The sequence below is a fragment of the Odontesthes bonariensis genome, chromosome 19 (assembly GCF_027942865.1).
Source record: "Odontesthes bonariensis isolate fOdoBon6 chromosome 19, fOdoBon6.hap1, whole genome shotgun sequence".
Taxonomy (NCBI): Eukaryota; Metazoa; Chordata; class Actinopteri; order Atheriniformes; family Atherinopsidae; genus Odontesthes; species Odontesthes bonariensis.
Window position 1 is genome coordinate 33,812,549 of NC_134524.1, and position 15,840 is coordinate 33,828,388.

General features: G+C 47.5%; 1 protein-coding gene across 3 annotated transcripts in view; it reads left to right on the forward strand.

Annotated features, from left to right (window-relative positions):
• The first annotated feature begins 4,232 nt into the window (after positions 1 to 4,232).
• LOC142369063 (schwannomin-interacting protein 1) overlaps positions 4,233 to 15,840 on the forward strand; it is a 66,090-nt gene continuing 54,482 nt past the window's right edge. For all 3 annotated transcript variants that reach the window (XM_075451300.1, XM_075451301.1, XM_075451302.1), the window contains exons 1-2: positions 4,233 to 4,599; positions 12,465 to 12,698. In XM_075451300.1, coding sequence (XP_075307415.1) covers positions 12,465 to 12,698 — 234 coding nt within the window. In that variant the 5' untranslated portion in view covers positions 4,233 to 4,599. The remainder of the gene's footprint in view (positions 4,600 to 12,464; positions 12,699 to 15,840) is intronic.

Genomic DNA, 15,840 nt, shown 5'->3' on the forward strand with positions numbered 1-15,840 from the left:
TAGAACCTGTAAGAGTTACAGTGTTGGTTTTGTTTATAGCCTTTTTGTTTTCCCTCCTAGGTGGAGTGGTTTTTGTTTGTAAATCTTTCATAGTGTATTTCCTCCGATTTTTAGGAGAGGTTCTTTGTTTTTTCCTCCACAGTAGGAGTGATATTTAGTTAAAGTTAAAGTTTCATGGTCTTTGTTTTTTCCTCCGTTAGAGGAGTGATTTTGAGTTTGATAATTTTTATAGATATACTTTTCCATTTTGGAAAAGTATATTATCAGATTAATATTTCATAGCCCGTTTTGCTTCTCTAACGAGGAACTTGTTGATCTGCTGCCCTCCGAATAAAAGTATTGGAATTACATCTCCTTCATCTGCGTCCTCCATTCTCGAAGTGTGACAGAGATGGTGGTCTGGGAACTAGGTGTGCATTTTCTCGTATTTGAGGCGTGGTTTACGAATGCCTAGAGCCGTTTATTGGGCGCTACGAATGTCTATCAAATGGCGTCAGGTTCTTCCCATGCTGCTTTGCGCGCGATTCATAGCCAATTGTATCACTTATACCAGATGACATGTGTAGAGCGACAGAAATTCGACGAGGAAGAAGGCAATGAAATCTTTCAACGCCAAACGTTGCTCTTTTTTAAAAGTAAACTTGCGTTCTAAGCTACTTAAAACACTTTCTAAGGCTGCATTGAACGGTAATGTTGTGTCCGCTGCCATGTTGGATTAACACTCTACAAGCTTCGGTGTCGCGCATAGACGTCGTCATCGTCTTGCTGCCCCCCCCCCCCCGTTCTGTGATTGGTTCCCTAACTCAGACAAAAATAAGGGCGGTGGTTGCCTTTGCAGTGTGAATGAAATCGCGCGCAAAGCAGCATGGGAATTCCCAGGCTACCCCTAACTTGTATAATAAAAGGATATTGCGCCCGGCATTACTCTTTATGTGTCTATGGTTTCCAACGAGCTTCCAATTCAGATAACCTCGCCTCCAAAACTACAAAAAGACTACATTTGTTACATGTACCATTATCGCTAAAGGAGGCAGAGGAGTAACTAAACATCTGACACACGGAGCAGGTGAAAGCAGGAGAAGGAGGGAGAGAACTGGTAGCCATGCTACGCTAGAGAACCAGACACACCGTTAAAAAGTGAGAATAAACACCAAAGATCTGTAGGAGTGTGTGTTAGGGTTGAACAAGTATATGATAGAGTTAACTTTGCAAAAATGTATAAGAAGAAATTGAGTGATTTTTAATAATCCAAGAAGAGTAAGAAATTCCACAGAACACACTCAAGGTAACAGGAAGTGATGCAATTTGTCAAACTCATGGCCCGTGAAACATCACAAACACCTGTAAACATAGACATAACGGCTGTTTCTCAATATGCGTCCTTGTCTGAACTTGTGTTCTTGTGTACTTCTGAAACAACATCACAAAAGGACCAAGTACTGTTCCAATTCAGAGTACACATCCAGACAAGTACGCTCCACTTTCCTGGATGTGTACTTGCTCTGCCCATTTTATCGAGTATACTTCTGTGGTGACTTGTGTGGACTTCACACAGCTTGCTATCCCAGAAAGCAGTGCGGGACAAAAGGTATGCCATTAACCTGCTCCTCCTCCGCCTCCTGGCTCGTCGCTCCCGTTTCTCCCTCCTCAGTCTCACCACTTCCTCTGCAGCTTTAAAATAAAGAACTCCAGCAGCAGCTGCAAGCACAGCTCGGTCCATTTTCAATCTTTTCTAGAAGTTTCGATTTTTCTCTGCTGTTGGAATCACACACGGGCAGCGATGAACAGAAAAATCTAAAACAATCGTTTTTCTTTTTTTATATTTTTGGCAAGTACGCTTCCAAGTACGCTTCCATTCTAAATGCACAATGAGCGTACTTGCGTACTTCTGTACTCAGAAGTCCGTACTTCCGACAAGTCCATACTTGTAACTACGTACTTAGCGTACTTGTTATTGAGAAACGGCCAAGGAGTAGAGGCCGCATCGCCCGCTGGGGCGTGAGAAATGCAGCCGCCATCTTGGACCGGTCATAGAGTACTCAAGATGCCAGAGCACTGTGCAGCGTATTCCTGTGCAAAACGGCGGACGATTGCGAACAGGGTCAGGGGATTACTTTTCACACGTAAGATTCCACATTATTATTGGTTGTACTTTGTGAATAGAATATTATTCCTACTGTATTTATGTCCGCCAGCGAAATCGTAGTCAGCAAACGTTAAGCTAGGCTATGTTCACTGCCGGTGTTCACCCGGCTATTAGGCCAACTGAGACTTTATAAATCATAAATTCCATAACACAGGCTCAGATACAACTGACACAAGAATGCTATTGTAGAAATAATGCAAATATTGCTGATATAACATTGACCAGCAAATTTTACAGATGACAGGCTGTATTATTCACATGTAATTCTTTCAACAGTAAGATGCCTCTCATGTCTCACAGCCACCCCACTTACTTAGAAATACAGACAACACAACATCTGACTGTAGAACAGTTTGCAAACAAGCTGACTTACACTTTCAGCAGCTTTGGTTTATTATCAACAGTTTGTTGACCCGAACCCTCTTAAGAAATTTGAAGGAGAAGAAGGAAGAAAATAAGCTTGACCTCCTTCTCATCACCTACAAAGCCCTCAATAACCTTGCACCTCCATACCTTACAAACCTCCTCCACCCCTACTCCCCCACTCAACATCTCCGCTCCTCTGATGCAAACCTCCTCACTCCCATCACCAAGACCCAGTACCGCACCCTTGGGGACAGAGCGCTCTCCATCGCTGCCCCTACCCTTTGGAACTCCCTGCCCCCCGCCACCCGGAACTCCGATACACTCCCCTCATTCAAAAGCCAGCTCAAAACCCACCTGTTCAAAATCACCTACAACACCTGATAAAATGTTCCTCTCCCCCGCCATCTAGACTTTGCTTTCTACTGGTAACATGTAACGATCGAGAGAAAATAACAGGGAGAACTAGATAAATCATCATGTTATCTCCTAACAACAACCTGTGTTAACTAGAAATAACACAAAAATCAACTCACTGTCTTAAAATAACTGTAAACTAAATCATTACAGGCAAGGCTGCTCTTGGCTTCCGTAAAATTGTGAGTAGATAGATGGATGGATGGATGGATAGGACACAACAGAGGAAAACACCAGCACCCGTATAAAGATGATGATGATAATAATGATAATAACAATGTTATAATATTAGTATACTAGTAATGAAAATAGTAATAATGATGATAATAAAAAATAATAATATGTATATAAATTGAAGTATAAAGAAAGATTTAAATGATTAAAGGAAGATTATTGCACATCTGTTAGACAGACCGACTGACTGCCACCTGACCTTCTGTTACCCCTCCTCCCCCCAGGGGGGAGTTAAACAGTTTGATGGCACGGGGGTCCTCAGTCTGGTGGTCCTGCACTTGGGGAGAAGCAGCCCCTCGCTGAACACGCTTCTCTGTGTGTGTGCAACTATTCAGAATTTGTGCAAGTTTGCCTTAATAACCACCAAAAATACAAATCAATATGGTTGTACAAAGACAGAAAAGTGTCTTCTCATGGGAAGAGGTTAGAGAAGTAATACAGGAGATTTTATTTATGGAACCCAAACTTTTCCTACTGGGCTTATATCCTATAGGACATAACTTAAATCAATTTGAAAAAATCTTCATAAATATGGGAATACTACAAGCAGAGAGTGATAGGCTTAACTTGGAAAAGTATTGGCAAACCAAGTATTGTGTATTGGTTTAAAGAAGTATCTTTCTGTTTACCGTTGGAAAAAATTACACATACTCTAAAAGATAAACAAGACATGTTTCAGAAGATATGGGGGTGCTACATCCAGTATATTAAGAACAAAGATTTATCTGACCTACTGTGTGAAACAGGGACAGCATAATTACTCCCTGTACAGGACCACAATCATATGCTGTAATCTGAAGATTGTTTTAGAACACCTGTATGTACTCTCATGGACTCAAGTGCTTTTATTGAATATACCTAGTGTTTGTATATTGTTCATGTATGTATGTTTGTGTACTTTGTATATCTGTGAAAAACTTTAATAAATATATTGTTAAAAGAAAAGTGTCTTCTCTTTTGCTGTGTCCCACCGTGAAGTCATCCCACAGAATAAAACTTAGGGTCTTCCGTTCTGCAGACGACATTCCCTCACCGGACATCTGCGCCTTTATTTTGAAGATTACAACAGGAAGTTCCTTTGGAAATCCTGTAAGATTCTCTCGAAGACATTCCTCAAGTGTGACTTTTTTTTCTTTTTCTTTCTCCTGTGTTTGGACCGAGAGGGAATGAATATCTGGCTCAACAAGAACCAAGAAAACAAAACGGAAAAGAAGACGCACACGAGCTGTGACCGCGGGACATGAGAGTTGGAGGGCTCGCGCGGATATAACTGCCACTTTGGTCCACACAAAGCGGGCAAATCAGATGGCAGAAAGTTAGAAGGGAAGGAGAAAGGAAAGGAGAAAGGAAAGGAGAGAGGAAAGGAGAGAGGAAAGGAGAAAGGAAAGGAGGCGCTGCGGGCGAGGCTGAGCTAACTTTGACCAACTCGGGATGATGTGGTGAGTCACCTTCGGAAGCTGCTTCCACCTTTTCCTTCAGCCAGTTGGAAGCTTACAAACCGAACATGAACCCAGTGTAAGGATCAGAACAGGCCGTAGCTGGTCTCAGTGTTTAGCTACTGCTACCATCAAGAGCTGCTTCTTTTTCTCATTTACTTTCTTACTGATTAAAGTTGGAGTGTGTTAAAACCCTATCATTTGAACTCAATCCCATATTTACAGGCTGTCTCTTGGCATTAATCTATTAAACGATGTCTTTAGTAAGCCAGTCTCCATTTTTAAAACAGTAGTTCTTAGATTTCAAATTGAGTTTAAACAGGTTAAAACCAGAGTAGCTGTTTCACAGAAAGCAGCTGAAAGAAGCTGAGAGCCCCAACACCAGGCCAGCACAGGGGCCAGAGAGGAAGGTGTAGCAGAGAGGAAGGTGTAGCAGAGAGGAAGGTGCAGCAGAGAGGAAGGTGCAGCAGAGAGGAAGGTGTAGCAGAGAGGAAGGTGAAGCAGAGAGGAAGGTGCAGCAGAGAGGAAGGTGCAGCAGAGTGGAAGGTGTAGCAGAGAGGAAGGTGTAGCAGAGAGGAAGGTGCAGCAGAGAGGAAGGTGCAGCAGAGTGGAAGGTGTAGCAGAGAGGAAGGTGTAGCAGAGAGGAAGGTGCAGCAGAGGAAGGTGCAGCAGAGAGGAAGGTGCAGCAGAGAGGAAGGTGCAGCAGAGAGGAAGGTGCAGCAGAGAGGAAGGTGTAGCAGAGAGGAAGGTGTAACAGAGAGGAAGGTGCAGCAGAGAGGAAGGTGCAGCAGAGAGGAAGGTGTAGCAGAGAGGAAGGTGCATCAGAGGAAGGTGCAGCAGAGAGGAAGGTGCAGCAGAGGAAGGTGTAGCAGAGAGGAAGGTGCAGCAGAGAGGAAAGTGTAGCAGAGAGGAAGGTGTAGCAGAGAGGAAGGTGAAGCAGAGAGGAAGGTGAAGCAAAGAGGAAGGTGCAGCAGAGAGGAAGGTGCAGCAGAGAGGAAGGTGCAGCAGAGAGGAAGGTGTAGCAGAGAGGAAGGTGTAGCAGAGAGGAAGGTGTAGCAGAGAGGAAGGTGCAGCCGAGGAAGGTGCAGCAGAGAGGAAGGTGCAGCAGAGAGGAAGGTGCAGCAGAGAGGAAGGTGCAGCCGAGAGGAAGGTGTAGCAGAGAGGAAGGTGCAGCAGAGAGGAAGGTGTAGCAGAGGAAGGTGTAGAAGAGAGGAAGGTGTAGCAGAGAGGAAGGTGTAGAAGAGAGGAAGGTGTAGCAGAGAGGAAGGTGTAGCAGAGAGGAAGGTGTAGCAGAGAGGAAGGTGTAGCAGAGAGGAAGGTGCAGCCGAGGAAGGTGCAGCAGAGAGGAAGGTGCAGCAGAGAGGAAGGTGCAGCAGAGAGGAAGGTGCAGCCGAGAGGAAGGTGTAGCAGAGAGGAAGGTGCAGCAGAGAGGAAGGTGTAGCAGAGGAAGGTGTAGAAGAGAGGAAGGTGTAGCAGAGAGGAAGGTGTAGAAGAGAGGAAGGTGTAGCAGAGAGGAAGGTGCAGCAGAGAGGAAGGTGCAGCAGAGAGGAAGGTGCAGCCGAGAGGAAGGTGTAGCAGAGAGGAAGGTGCAGCAGAGAGGAAGGTGTAGCAGAGGAAGGTGTAGCAGAGAGGAAGGTGTAGCAGAGGAAGGTGTAGAAGAGAGGAAAGTGTAGCAGAGAGGAAGGTGCAGCAGAGAGGAAGGTGCAGCAGAGAGGAAGGTGCAGCAGAGAGGAAGGTGTAGCAGAGAGGAAGGTGTAACAGAGAGGAAGGTGCAGCAGAGAGGAAGGTGTAACAGAGAGGAAGGTGCAGCAGAGAGGAAGGTGCAGCAGAGAGGAAGGTGTAGCAGAGAGGAAGGTGCATCAGAGGAAGGTGCAGCAGAGAGGAAGGTGCAGCAGAGGAAGGTGTAGCAGAGAGGAAGGTGCAGCAGAGAGGAAGGTGTAGCAGAGAGGAAGGTGCAGCAGAGAGGAAGGTGTAGCAGAGAGGAAGGTGCAGCAGAGGAAGGTGCAGCAGAGAGGAAGGTGCAGCAGAGGAAGGTGCAGCAGAGAGGAAGGTGTAGCAGAGAGGAAGGTGCAGCAGAGGAAGGTGTAGCAGAGAGGAAGGTGCAGCAGAAAGGAAGGTGCAGCAGAGAGGAAGGTGCAGCAGAGGAAGGTGCAGCAGAGAGGAAGGTGTAGCAGAGAGGAAGGTGCAGCAGAGGAAGGTGCAGCAGAGAGGAAGGTGCAGCAGAGGAAGGTGCAGCAGAGAGGAAGGTGTAGCAGAGAGGAAGGTGTAGCAGAGAGGAAGGTGCAGCAGAGGAAGGTGCAGCAGAGAGGAAGGTGCAGCAGAGAGGAAGGTGTAGCAGAGAGGAAGGTGCAGCAGAGAGGAAGGTGCAGCAGAGGAAGGTGCAGCAGAGAGGAAGGTGTAGCAGAGAGGAAGGTGTAGCAGAGAGGAAGGTGCAGCAGAGGAAGGTGTAGCAGAGAGGAAGGTGCAGCAGAGAGGAAGGTGCAGCAGAGAGGAAGGTGCAGCCGAGAGGAAGGTGCAGCCGAGAGGAAGGTGCAGCAGAGAGGAAGGTGTAGCAGAGAGGAAGGTGTAGCAGAGAGGAAGGTGTAGCAGAGAGGAAGGTGTAGCAGAGAGGAAGGTGCAGCAGAGTGGAAGGTGCAGCCGAGGAAGGTGTAGCAGAGAGGAAGGTGCAGCAGAGAGGAAGGTGTAGCAGAGAGGAAGGTGTAGCAGAGAGGAAGGTGCAGCAGAGAGGAAGGTGCAGCCGAGAGGAAGGTGCAGCCGAGAGGAAGGTGCAGCCGAGAGGAAGGTGCAGCAGAGAGGAAGGTGTAGCAGAGAGGAAGGTGTAGCAGAGAGGAAGGTGCAGCAGAGAAGAAGGTGTAGCAGAGAGGAAGGTGCAGCAGAGAGGAAGGTGCAGCAGAGAGGAAGGTGTAGCAGAGAGGAAGGTGCAGCAGAGAGGAAGGTGCAGCAGAAGGTGTAGCAGAGAGGAAGGTGTAGCAGAGAGGAAGGTGGAGCAGAGAGGAAGGTGCAGCAAAGGAAGGTGGAGCAGAGAGGAAGGTGGAGCAGAGAGGAAGGTGCAGCAGAGAGGAAGGTGTAGCAGAGAGGAAGGTGGAGCAGAGAGGAAGGTGGAGCAGAGAGGAAGGTGCAGCAAAGGAAGGTGGAGCAGAGAGGAAGGTGCAGCAGAAGGTGTAGCAGAGAGGAAGGTGTAGCAGAGAGGAAGGTGCAGCAGAGAGGAAGGTGCAGCAGAGAGGAAGGTGGAGCAGAGAGGAAGTTGCAGCAGAGAGGAAGGTGTAGCAGAGAGGAAGGTGCAGCAGAGGAAGGTGTAGCAGAGGAAGGTGCAGCAGAGAGGAAGGTGTAGCAGAGAGGAAGGTGTAGCAGAAGGTGTAGCAGAGAGGAAGGTGCAGCAGAGGAAGGTGTAGCAGAGAGGAAGGTGTATCAGAGGAAGGTGGAACAGAGAGGAAGGTGCAGCAGAGAGGAAGGTTTAGCAGAGGAAGGTGTAGCAGAGAGGAAGGTTTAGCAGAAGGTGTAGCAGAGAGGAAGGTGCAGCAGAGGAAGGTGGAGTAGAGAGGAAGGTGCAGCAGAGGAAGGTGTAGCAGAGAGGAAGGTGCAGCAGAGGAAGGTGTAGCAGAGAGGAATGTGCAGCAGAGGAAGGTGTAGCAGAAGGTGCAGCAGAGAGGAAGGTGTAGCAGAAGGTGCAGCATAGGAAGGTGGAGTAGAGAGGAAGGTGCAGCAGAGGAAGGTGTAGCAGAGAGGAAGGTCCAGCAGAGAGGAAGGTGCAGCAGAGAGGTAGAGGAAGGTGTAGCAGAGAGGAAGGTGTAGCAGAGAGGAAGGTGCAGCAGAGAAGATGGTGCAGCAGAGAGGAAGTTGTTGTAGAAACCTTCAGACCTCCATCAGTGGGTTGGGCTGTTGTTTTTGTAGCTTAGCAACAGCCCAGCTGATGATGTCACACACAGCGTCAGCAGGTAACTGATGATATCACACACAGCGTCAGCAGGTAACTCAGGTGAACTCTCTCAGCAGACAACATGGACAGAAGCTCCCAGCCAGCTGGTCAACATCTGGGGGGCAGAGACTCCAGGTCCAGGATTATAGCATCTGTTGTTAACCAGCTCTGTGAGCCCCCTCCTTTCCTGTTATTGCTCTGTCTGCAGTCTCTGTCTGCAGCCTCTGTCTGCAGCCTCTGTCTGCACTCTCTGTCTGCAGTCTCTGGTGCAGCCTCTGTCTGCAGTCTCTGGTGCAGTCTCTGTCTGCAGCCTCTGTCTGCAGCCTCTGTCTGCACTCTCTGTCTGCAGTCTCTGGTGCAGCCTCTGTCTGCAGTCTCTGGTGCAGTCTCTGTCTGCAGCCTCTGTCTGCAGCCTCTGTCTGCAGTCTCTGTCTGCAGTCTCTGTCTGCAGCCTCTGTCTGCAGTCTCTGTCTGCAGTCTCTGTCTGCAGCCTCTGTCTGCAGCCTCTATCTGCAGCCTCTGTCTGCAGCCTCTGTCTGCAGTCTCAGTCTGCAGCCTCTGTCTGCAGTCTCTGTCTGCAGTCTCTGTCTGCAGTCTCTGTCTGCAGCCTCTGTCTGCAGTCTCTGTCTGCAGTCTCTGGTGCAGTCTCTGTCTGCAGCCTCTGTCTGCACTCTCTGTCTGCAGTCTCTGCTGCAGTCTCTGTCTGCAGTCTCTGTCTGCAGTCTCTGTCTGCAGCCTCTGTCTGCAGTCTCTGTCTGCAGTCTCTGTCTGCAGTCTCTGGTGCAGTCTCTGTCTGCAGCCTCTGTCTGCAGTCTCTGTCTGCAGTCTCTGCTGCAGTCTCTGTCTGCAGTCTCTGTCTGCAGTCTCTGTCTGCAGCCTCTGTCTGCAGTCTCTGTCTGCAGCCTCTGTCTGCAGTCTCTGTCTGCAGTCTCTGTCTGCAGTCTCTGGTGCAGTCTCTGTCTGCAGCCTCTGTCTGCACTCTCTGTCTGCAGTCTCTGGTGCAGTCTCAGTCTGCAGCCTCTGTCTGCAGTCTCAGTCTGCAGCCTCTGTCTGCAGTCTCTGTCTGCAGTCTCTGTCTGCAGCCTCTGTCTGCAGTCTCTGTCTGCAGTCTCTGTCTGCAGTCTCTGGTGCAGTCTCTGTCTGCAGCCTCTGTCTGCACTCTCTGTCTGCAGTCTCTGCTGCAGTCTCTGTCTGCAGTCTCTGTCTGCAGTCTCTGTCTGCAGCCTCTGTCTGCAGTCTCTGTCTGCAGTCTCTGGTGCAGTCTCTGTCTGCAGCCTCTGTCTGCAGTCTCTGTCTGCAGTCTCTGTCTGCAGTCTCTGGTGCAGTCTCTGTCTGCAGCCTCTGTCTGCAGTCTCTGTCTGCAGCCTCTGTCTGCAGTCTCTGTCTGCAGTCTCTGGTGCAGAGGCTTGGCCACTCGTCTTTTGGTCATGTTAAATTCCCTCATAAAGTGCATCACTGCAGAAGTTATCTGCAGGAAGGCCTCTCTGTGCTTTAGCTGGATGGTCAGTAGGTTAAGCCATGACACACACAGCACCATTTTTGTGCTGAGGCCTACTCCCTGATTTCAAGCCAAAGCAGCTCTGAGCAGTCAGGAAATGACTGCACTGGGACCGGCCCTGGGAATTGTGGGGTGGGATCCTTGTGGATCGGGCTTGCTTCCCTCAGATCCATCAGATGTTTGGTGGTTTTAGCCTTTTCTAAACCCTTTCTGTGGAACTGCCACATTAAACCTGACTGTGGGGTTAAGCCTGGGCTTTGCTATAGTTTCTGTTGTTTTTACTTTGTAGAGGCTCATTTTAGGAACTGCTTCCAGTGTCAATGGTTTTGAACCTGGCGGGGGAAATGTATCAAAGCGTTCACCCAAAAGTTGTGTAATGTCAGTAGTCTTAACCATCATCCTTTATCCAGCACGCAGCCCCATGGCTGAGGTGTGATTGAGCCTTTTCAGAGGCCCCACACCAGCCCGCATTTGCAACCTCAGAGTTGGTTGAATTTCCAGAATCTGTAACTGTGTGTGGGATGAGACCAAAGCAAATGGAAAAATGTCCAACCATAACTTGGTTGCACCCCCATGGCATGTTCTCAACTTGGCTTTGCCTGTAAAAACTTAAAAAGCTGGGATGCCCTTACTGTACTGCAGCTACAAGCCCTGCTTCTTCTGTTAGCTTGGAAGTCATGTCACACAGAGGAGGAAGCCAACAGAGAACAACAATCCTCATGGTTCACACATCCAAGAGAGACAGAGGAAAGGAATAAATGAGCAGGGAAAAGATGGAGGGCTCCCCACGTGTTGTGTAACTTAGGGGTTGGACAGCTTCAGATGAAGCGGATGACGGTTAGATATTGAGTACTTCTCCAACTTCAAGGTTTTTAAGTATGTCAGAAAGTGTCTTGGGATCTGTCAGATTCAGGCATGACCTCATCTCTGTTGCTGTCTGGATGGAGAGGAGCTGCTCAGCAGTCTTCCATCTGAGTAATAATGCATGTCTGAAGGAAATACTGAACAACAAAAAATAATCTTATTCTGATGACCACACGTCAGCATGTTTAAATCAAACCTGAGATTTCTCAGTAAACACAGCAAGCCTGATTAATGTTTGTAAAGGCGTGTTCTTATAAATCTGCATTCCTGCCTTTTTTCTGTGGACCTGAGCGTTTTATTACTGCCCACATAGTCGAGGCCGAGCATTAAAGATCCTTTCTTCCACTTTCTGCCCTCCGTACACACTGTGTGACTGCATACCAGGGGGCATTCAGTCAGGGCTCAATAGGAGGCAGATCATTAGCATTTCTCCCAAAAAGTCACCCATCAAGTCCTTTAGCCACAAGTGTGTTTGCTCCTGAGTCCAAGCCGAATTCAGAGCCAGGAGCAGGGAAAAGGCAGCGAGAGCTGTCAGATGGCTGTGTTCTTGCCTCATTCACGTTGGCCAACAAGGGTCTCATATACTGCATGTAGACTGTCGCCCCCTCATGTGGAACACCCCCTTAGATCCTACAATGATCTATCAGCTAACGCCTGCTTTAGTTGATCCTGAGGGATAGGCTACCTTTCTGTTGTTGTTTTCACATATAAACTAAAAAGTCATTTTATTTAGTCTCACTGAGATTTCTATGGAAATGAAACCCGTCTGATAAACTCATCAAGCAGCGAGTCAGTGCTGTATGTGCTGTTTCAGATGCCTCATCCTCACCTATTCTATTTTCTCTTTGATTTAACAGACAGAATAAGCGATGATTCTCAGTTTTCCCTGACCAGCTTTATTGTAAACTGAACCAAATGTAGAACCTGAACCTTTTTTCCGAACAGTGCCTGTAAAAAAAAAATAAATAAAAAAAAGACAGTAGCCCACCAGGAAAAGTCATTGATCGCCTTCAATCTAAAAGTTGCATCATGTGCATTTCTTCATTTGTTTTCCATGTTAAGGGTGAGTACAAATGACCCATTTACAATCATTTAGTAGTGTAAGTGTGTTTGATTTATCGTACAATTTCATTGGACCACTGAACCATTCGTTCATTTTATTGGTCTAATGTTACGAGGCAAAATGTTTTTGGCGGCTTGAAAAAAAAGATATATATATATATATAATATATATATGTATTATGAGGTGGTCAAAGCCTGGGAGAAGAGCAGCGGCTTATAGTCCAGAATTCTAAGTACAGAAATCTATATAACAGCCCTAAGTGACCTTCCTTTTTTATCCATGGAAGGAATTTATTATTCATGGAGGTGTGGCCATACAGGCAAATTCTGACTCCTTGAAGAGTTCCAAAAGTTCAGATCAACTTTTCTTTTTTCCCCTCCACCTTTCATGCATCTGAATACTCGGTTCAGAGAGGATTTCTGGGAAAACATTCAGGTTTTCAGTTCTTCAGGCATTGGACGGCATGCTTTAATGCATACAGTGTTTTCTGTGTGAACGTGAATCATGCTGCTGTCTTTGTTGCACAGATGGAAGGAGAGAAGGAGAGACAGATGCAGCAGTGGGAGGAGAAGGAGAGCAATGAGGCAGAGGATGACAGGAGGAGTGATGATGAAGCTGACAACGAACATTCTGACGGGGCAGTGCTGATCTGGCAAGAGAACAGTGACAAGGACAACCTGGGCCTTCCCATCATGCACTGGGAGGCACTGAGTCTGCGCATCGCTGAGCTGGAGAAGCAGGAGGAGAAGAAGAAAGCACAGGTCAGAGTGGAATGTGATGCTGTGTCATGTCTGCTTCTTTCTTCTCCCAGCCATGGAGCCCTGGATGGACCTGGGGGGCTTCTGATGGAGGCTGTCAATGAGCGCACTCTGTTTCTCCTCAGGAAAGCTTTCTGTTCCCAGCAGATGGGCTCAGTAACACTGATGATTAGGGCTGTCGCGGTGAGGGAATTCCCACCGCGGTGACTCATAGCCGCTCAACAGCGCGGTATGCGGTGATATCGCATTTTTTTTCATTAGGCTACTTTCCACGACATGCAATGTTAGATGAAAATCGAGCGCATAATCCGTCTTTTTTTCCCAGCGATTCTGACATTTCACTTTGCTTTGCCTGTCATTTACTCGCTCACAGACCAACATAGCGGAGATCAAGCAGCATAGCCCAGGTCTGCAACATTGTTGCCAGTGCCACATGGCAAATATCAACATTGTTGCAGACCTGGGCACGTTTCGTTTAGTAATGACGGAGAAAAACGAAGCAGATCAGTGCAGCAGTTGAGCTCACGTGTCCGGGATACAGTTTTTTTTAACAGACTGCCGCCGACCAACCAACCCCGGCACATTTTTTAAACTTTTTTTTTTTTTTAAATAGTTTCACACAGTTTTGTTGAAATGATCAGGTATTTCCCAACAGCAAATGTGCACACCAAGCTGTGGTTCTGTGGAAGCTAGTTGTTTGTTGATATTAGACGGTCGCATTTACAATGTTAAAATGGATAATAAGGGAAGATTCAAAGCCATAAAGTGTCCGGACTAGGCAGAGGAGTAAAGCCGAGATAAAGGTAGGCCACTGCATTTTATTTTAACTTCTATTGCTACGACACTGAGTAGGCATATTCTTGTAATATCAGCTGCCGAGGGAGAATGAGACCACAACGAGTAGCATGCAGACGTGTGTGCGTGTGCGGTGCCTATATGCAAAGATGACGACAGAAACGCGGCACCTCGCTGTGTTAATGTGTTTCTCTTGCCTTGAGGGGAATATACAATGTATCATTATTACTGTGCTGGCTTTAAAAAGTATCAGTTCTGTCAGTCGCTTTGTATCTACTGTGCAGTCTTAAAAACTCGTTTAGTTTCTCGAGTTGTTCTGCGCGTGCAAGCGTGCGTGCGGTGGGCGGTGGTGGCGGTGGCCTGGACACGCACCGCGGAGGTCCTCTCAGCACCGCGGTGATTGCATTTTGCGGTTATCGCGACAGCCCTACTGATGATATGAGCTCTCTCTCATATTTGGGTCTAACTTCTACACGTGCGGTGGGGCGATATGACACCATATTCATTTAATAATAATAATAATAAATTTAATTTTAGAAGGCGCCTTTCTGGACACTCAAGGCCACCGTACATAAAATGGATAAAAACACATTAATATCACAAATAGTAAAAAACTAAAACATAACAATATCACAAATAGACAGAATATGGATTGTTAAGTTGATATTAAACAGAATAAGCAATTTTGAACAGATGGGTTTTTAGTTGTGATTTGAAATTTCAGTCTGCAGTCATAAGCCCCTTTCACATTGCGACCCGCTACCTTAGCGGGTCCAAATTGCACCTTCGACCCGCGTCGAGCAATGTGAACGCTTGGCGTGTTGGTGACCCGTGTCGCCTGAAGCCGAGTTCAGGGGGCGTTGCCTAGTGGCAGAGCGTCACACGAAACACACAAAATGCTGGGCGTGTACAATGACATAGGCACAAGCCATGCGTCGGAGGTAGGGTTAAAGCGGCAGTCTGCAACTCTTTTTCAAGCATAATGCCTGGAACTGTCCGGGGATTCTGAAAGTAGTACATTAAATACCCCGATACAAAAAAAAAGAGTTCTCTAGGTCCCCTATATGTCCCGCTAGGTCCCTCCAAAGCCAGCAGGTTTGTTTACAAAATTGCAGACCGGACCGGTAAAAGGTAACCAATCAGGTTACGAGCTGGGCTCTGCTGCCTGTCAATCACCGATTGTGCACGCACGATACAAGGTAGGCTCGTCCCCACGCTTATTTATCTGGACTATTGAACTTCATTACGGGCTAGTCTACTTACTGTGTCTTCCATGATCGCAAATGACAGGTGAGTTGATGAATGAGGAGTCGTGTAAGCGCATCTGGCGTGCACGTCTACGTGCACGAGTTCTCATGTGTTTTGATGGGGCGGGACAGGAAGTTGAATAACTTTTTATTTTTCGGTTAAAAAATTAGCATTTCTTGCATTTTGCGACTACGGAGGTCACCGTTTTCAACTTCAAGCGTTCTGATAGATCATGTAAACTCTTAAAATGCCAAAAATTAGGACTTTACGTATGACAACAACAAATCCTGCAGACTGCAGCTTTAAATACACCTTGAGGACTCGTTTTTGCAATTGTATATGCAGTTCATGGAGATGTTATTTTACGGGGTGTGGATGGTTACAACGTGGGATGCCGCCGAAGAACATATGCGGAGAATACAAGAGCACTATAGTCCCCGAAATGTGGCGGTAAATAACGTCCTCTGCTCGGAGGCTGAGGAGCTCGCGGACCTCCTTGTCTCCCCAGTTGGCCATCTTCAAAAATGTCTCGAACTTGATATAGGCTAAAACAGAGTAAAACTTGTCCTCACCTGTCGCTGTTGTTCTGAATCAGCTGTCCATTCTGTCTTTTAAACTCCTCACGTCACGCCACGCCCACGTCCGACCCGCGTCGATTGCGTTCACACCAAACTCGGCTCGGCAAAAAGACTAGGGTCCGACGCGGGTCGAAAGGCGAGTCGAGTTGACGCGGCAGCCCGGGTCGGCAGTGTGAACGCAACAGCGGACACGCTAAATTCGCGGATTAAACCCGGGTTATTCCTCAGTGTGAAAGGGGCTAGTGTCAGTTCTATATAGATGCTTTAGTTAAAGCAATACTATGTAACTTCTCAAAAAGCCCATTATGGAGCTCCCCCTACAGGCTTGGAGGTAATGTACGGTTACGACACTCGCCAACGAGTAAAAGCTGTTCCGAGAGCAACTCTAGTCCGGTCTCTTGCTTTGTCGGCCTCTCTCTTTCTCTTCCTTGCTTCATCAGTCAACGTCTTCTTCTGTTTCTTCGGTGCCTCTGCCATGATGATCGTACTGACAATGTTGCGCTAGCTTAGCCTTATACCTGGGA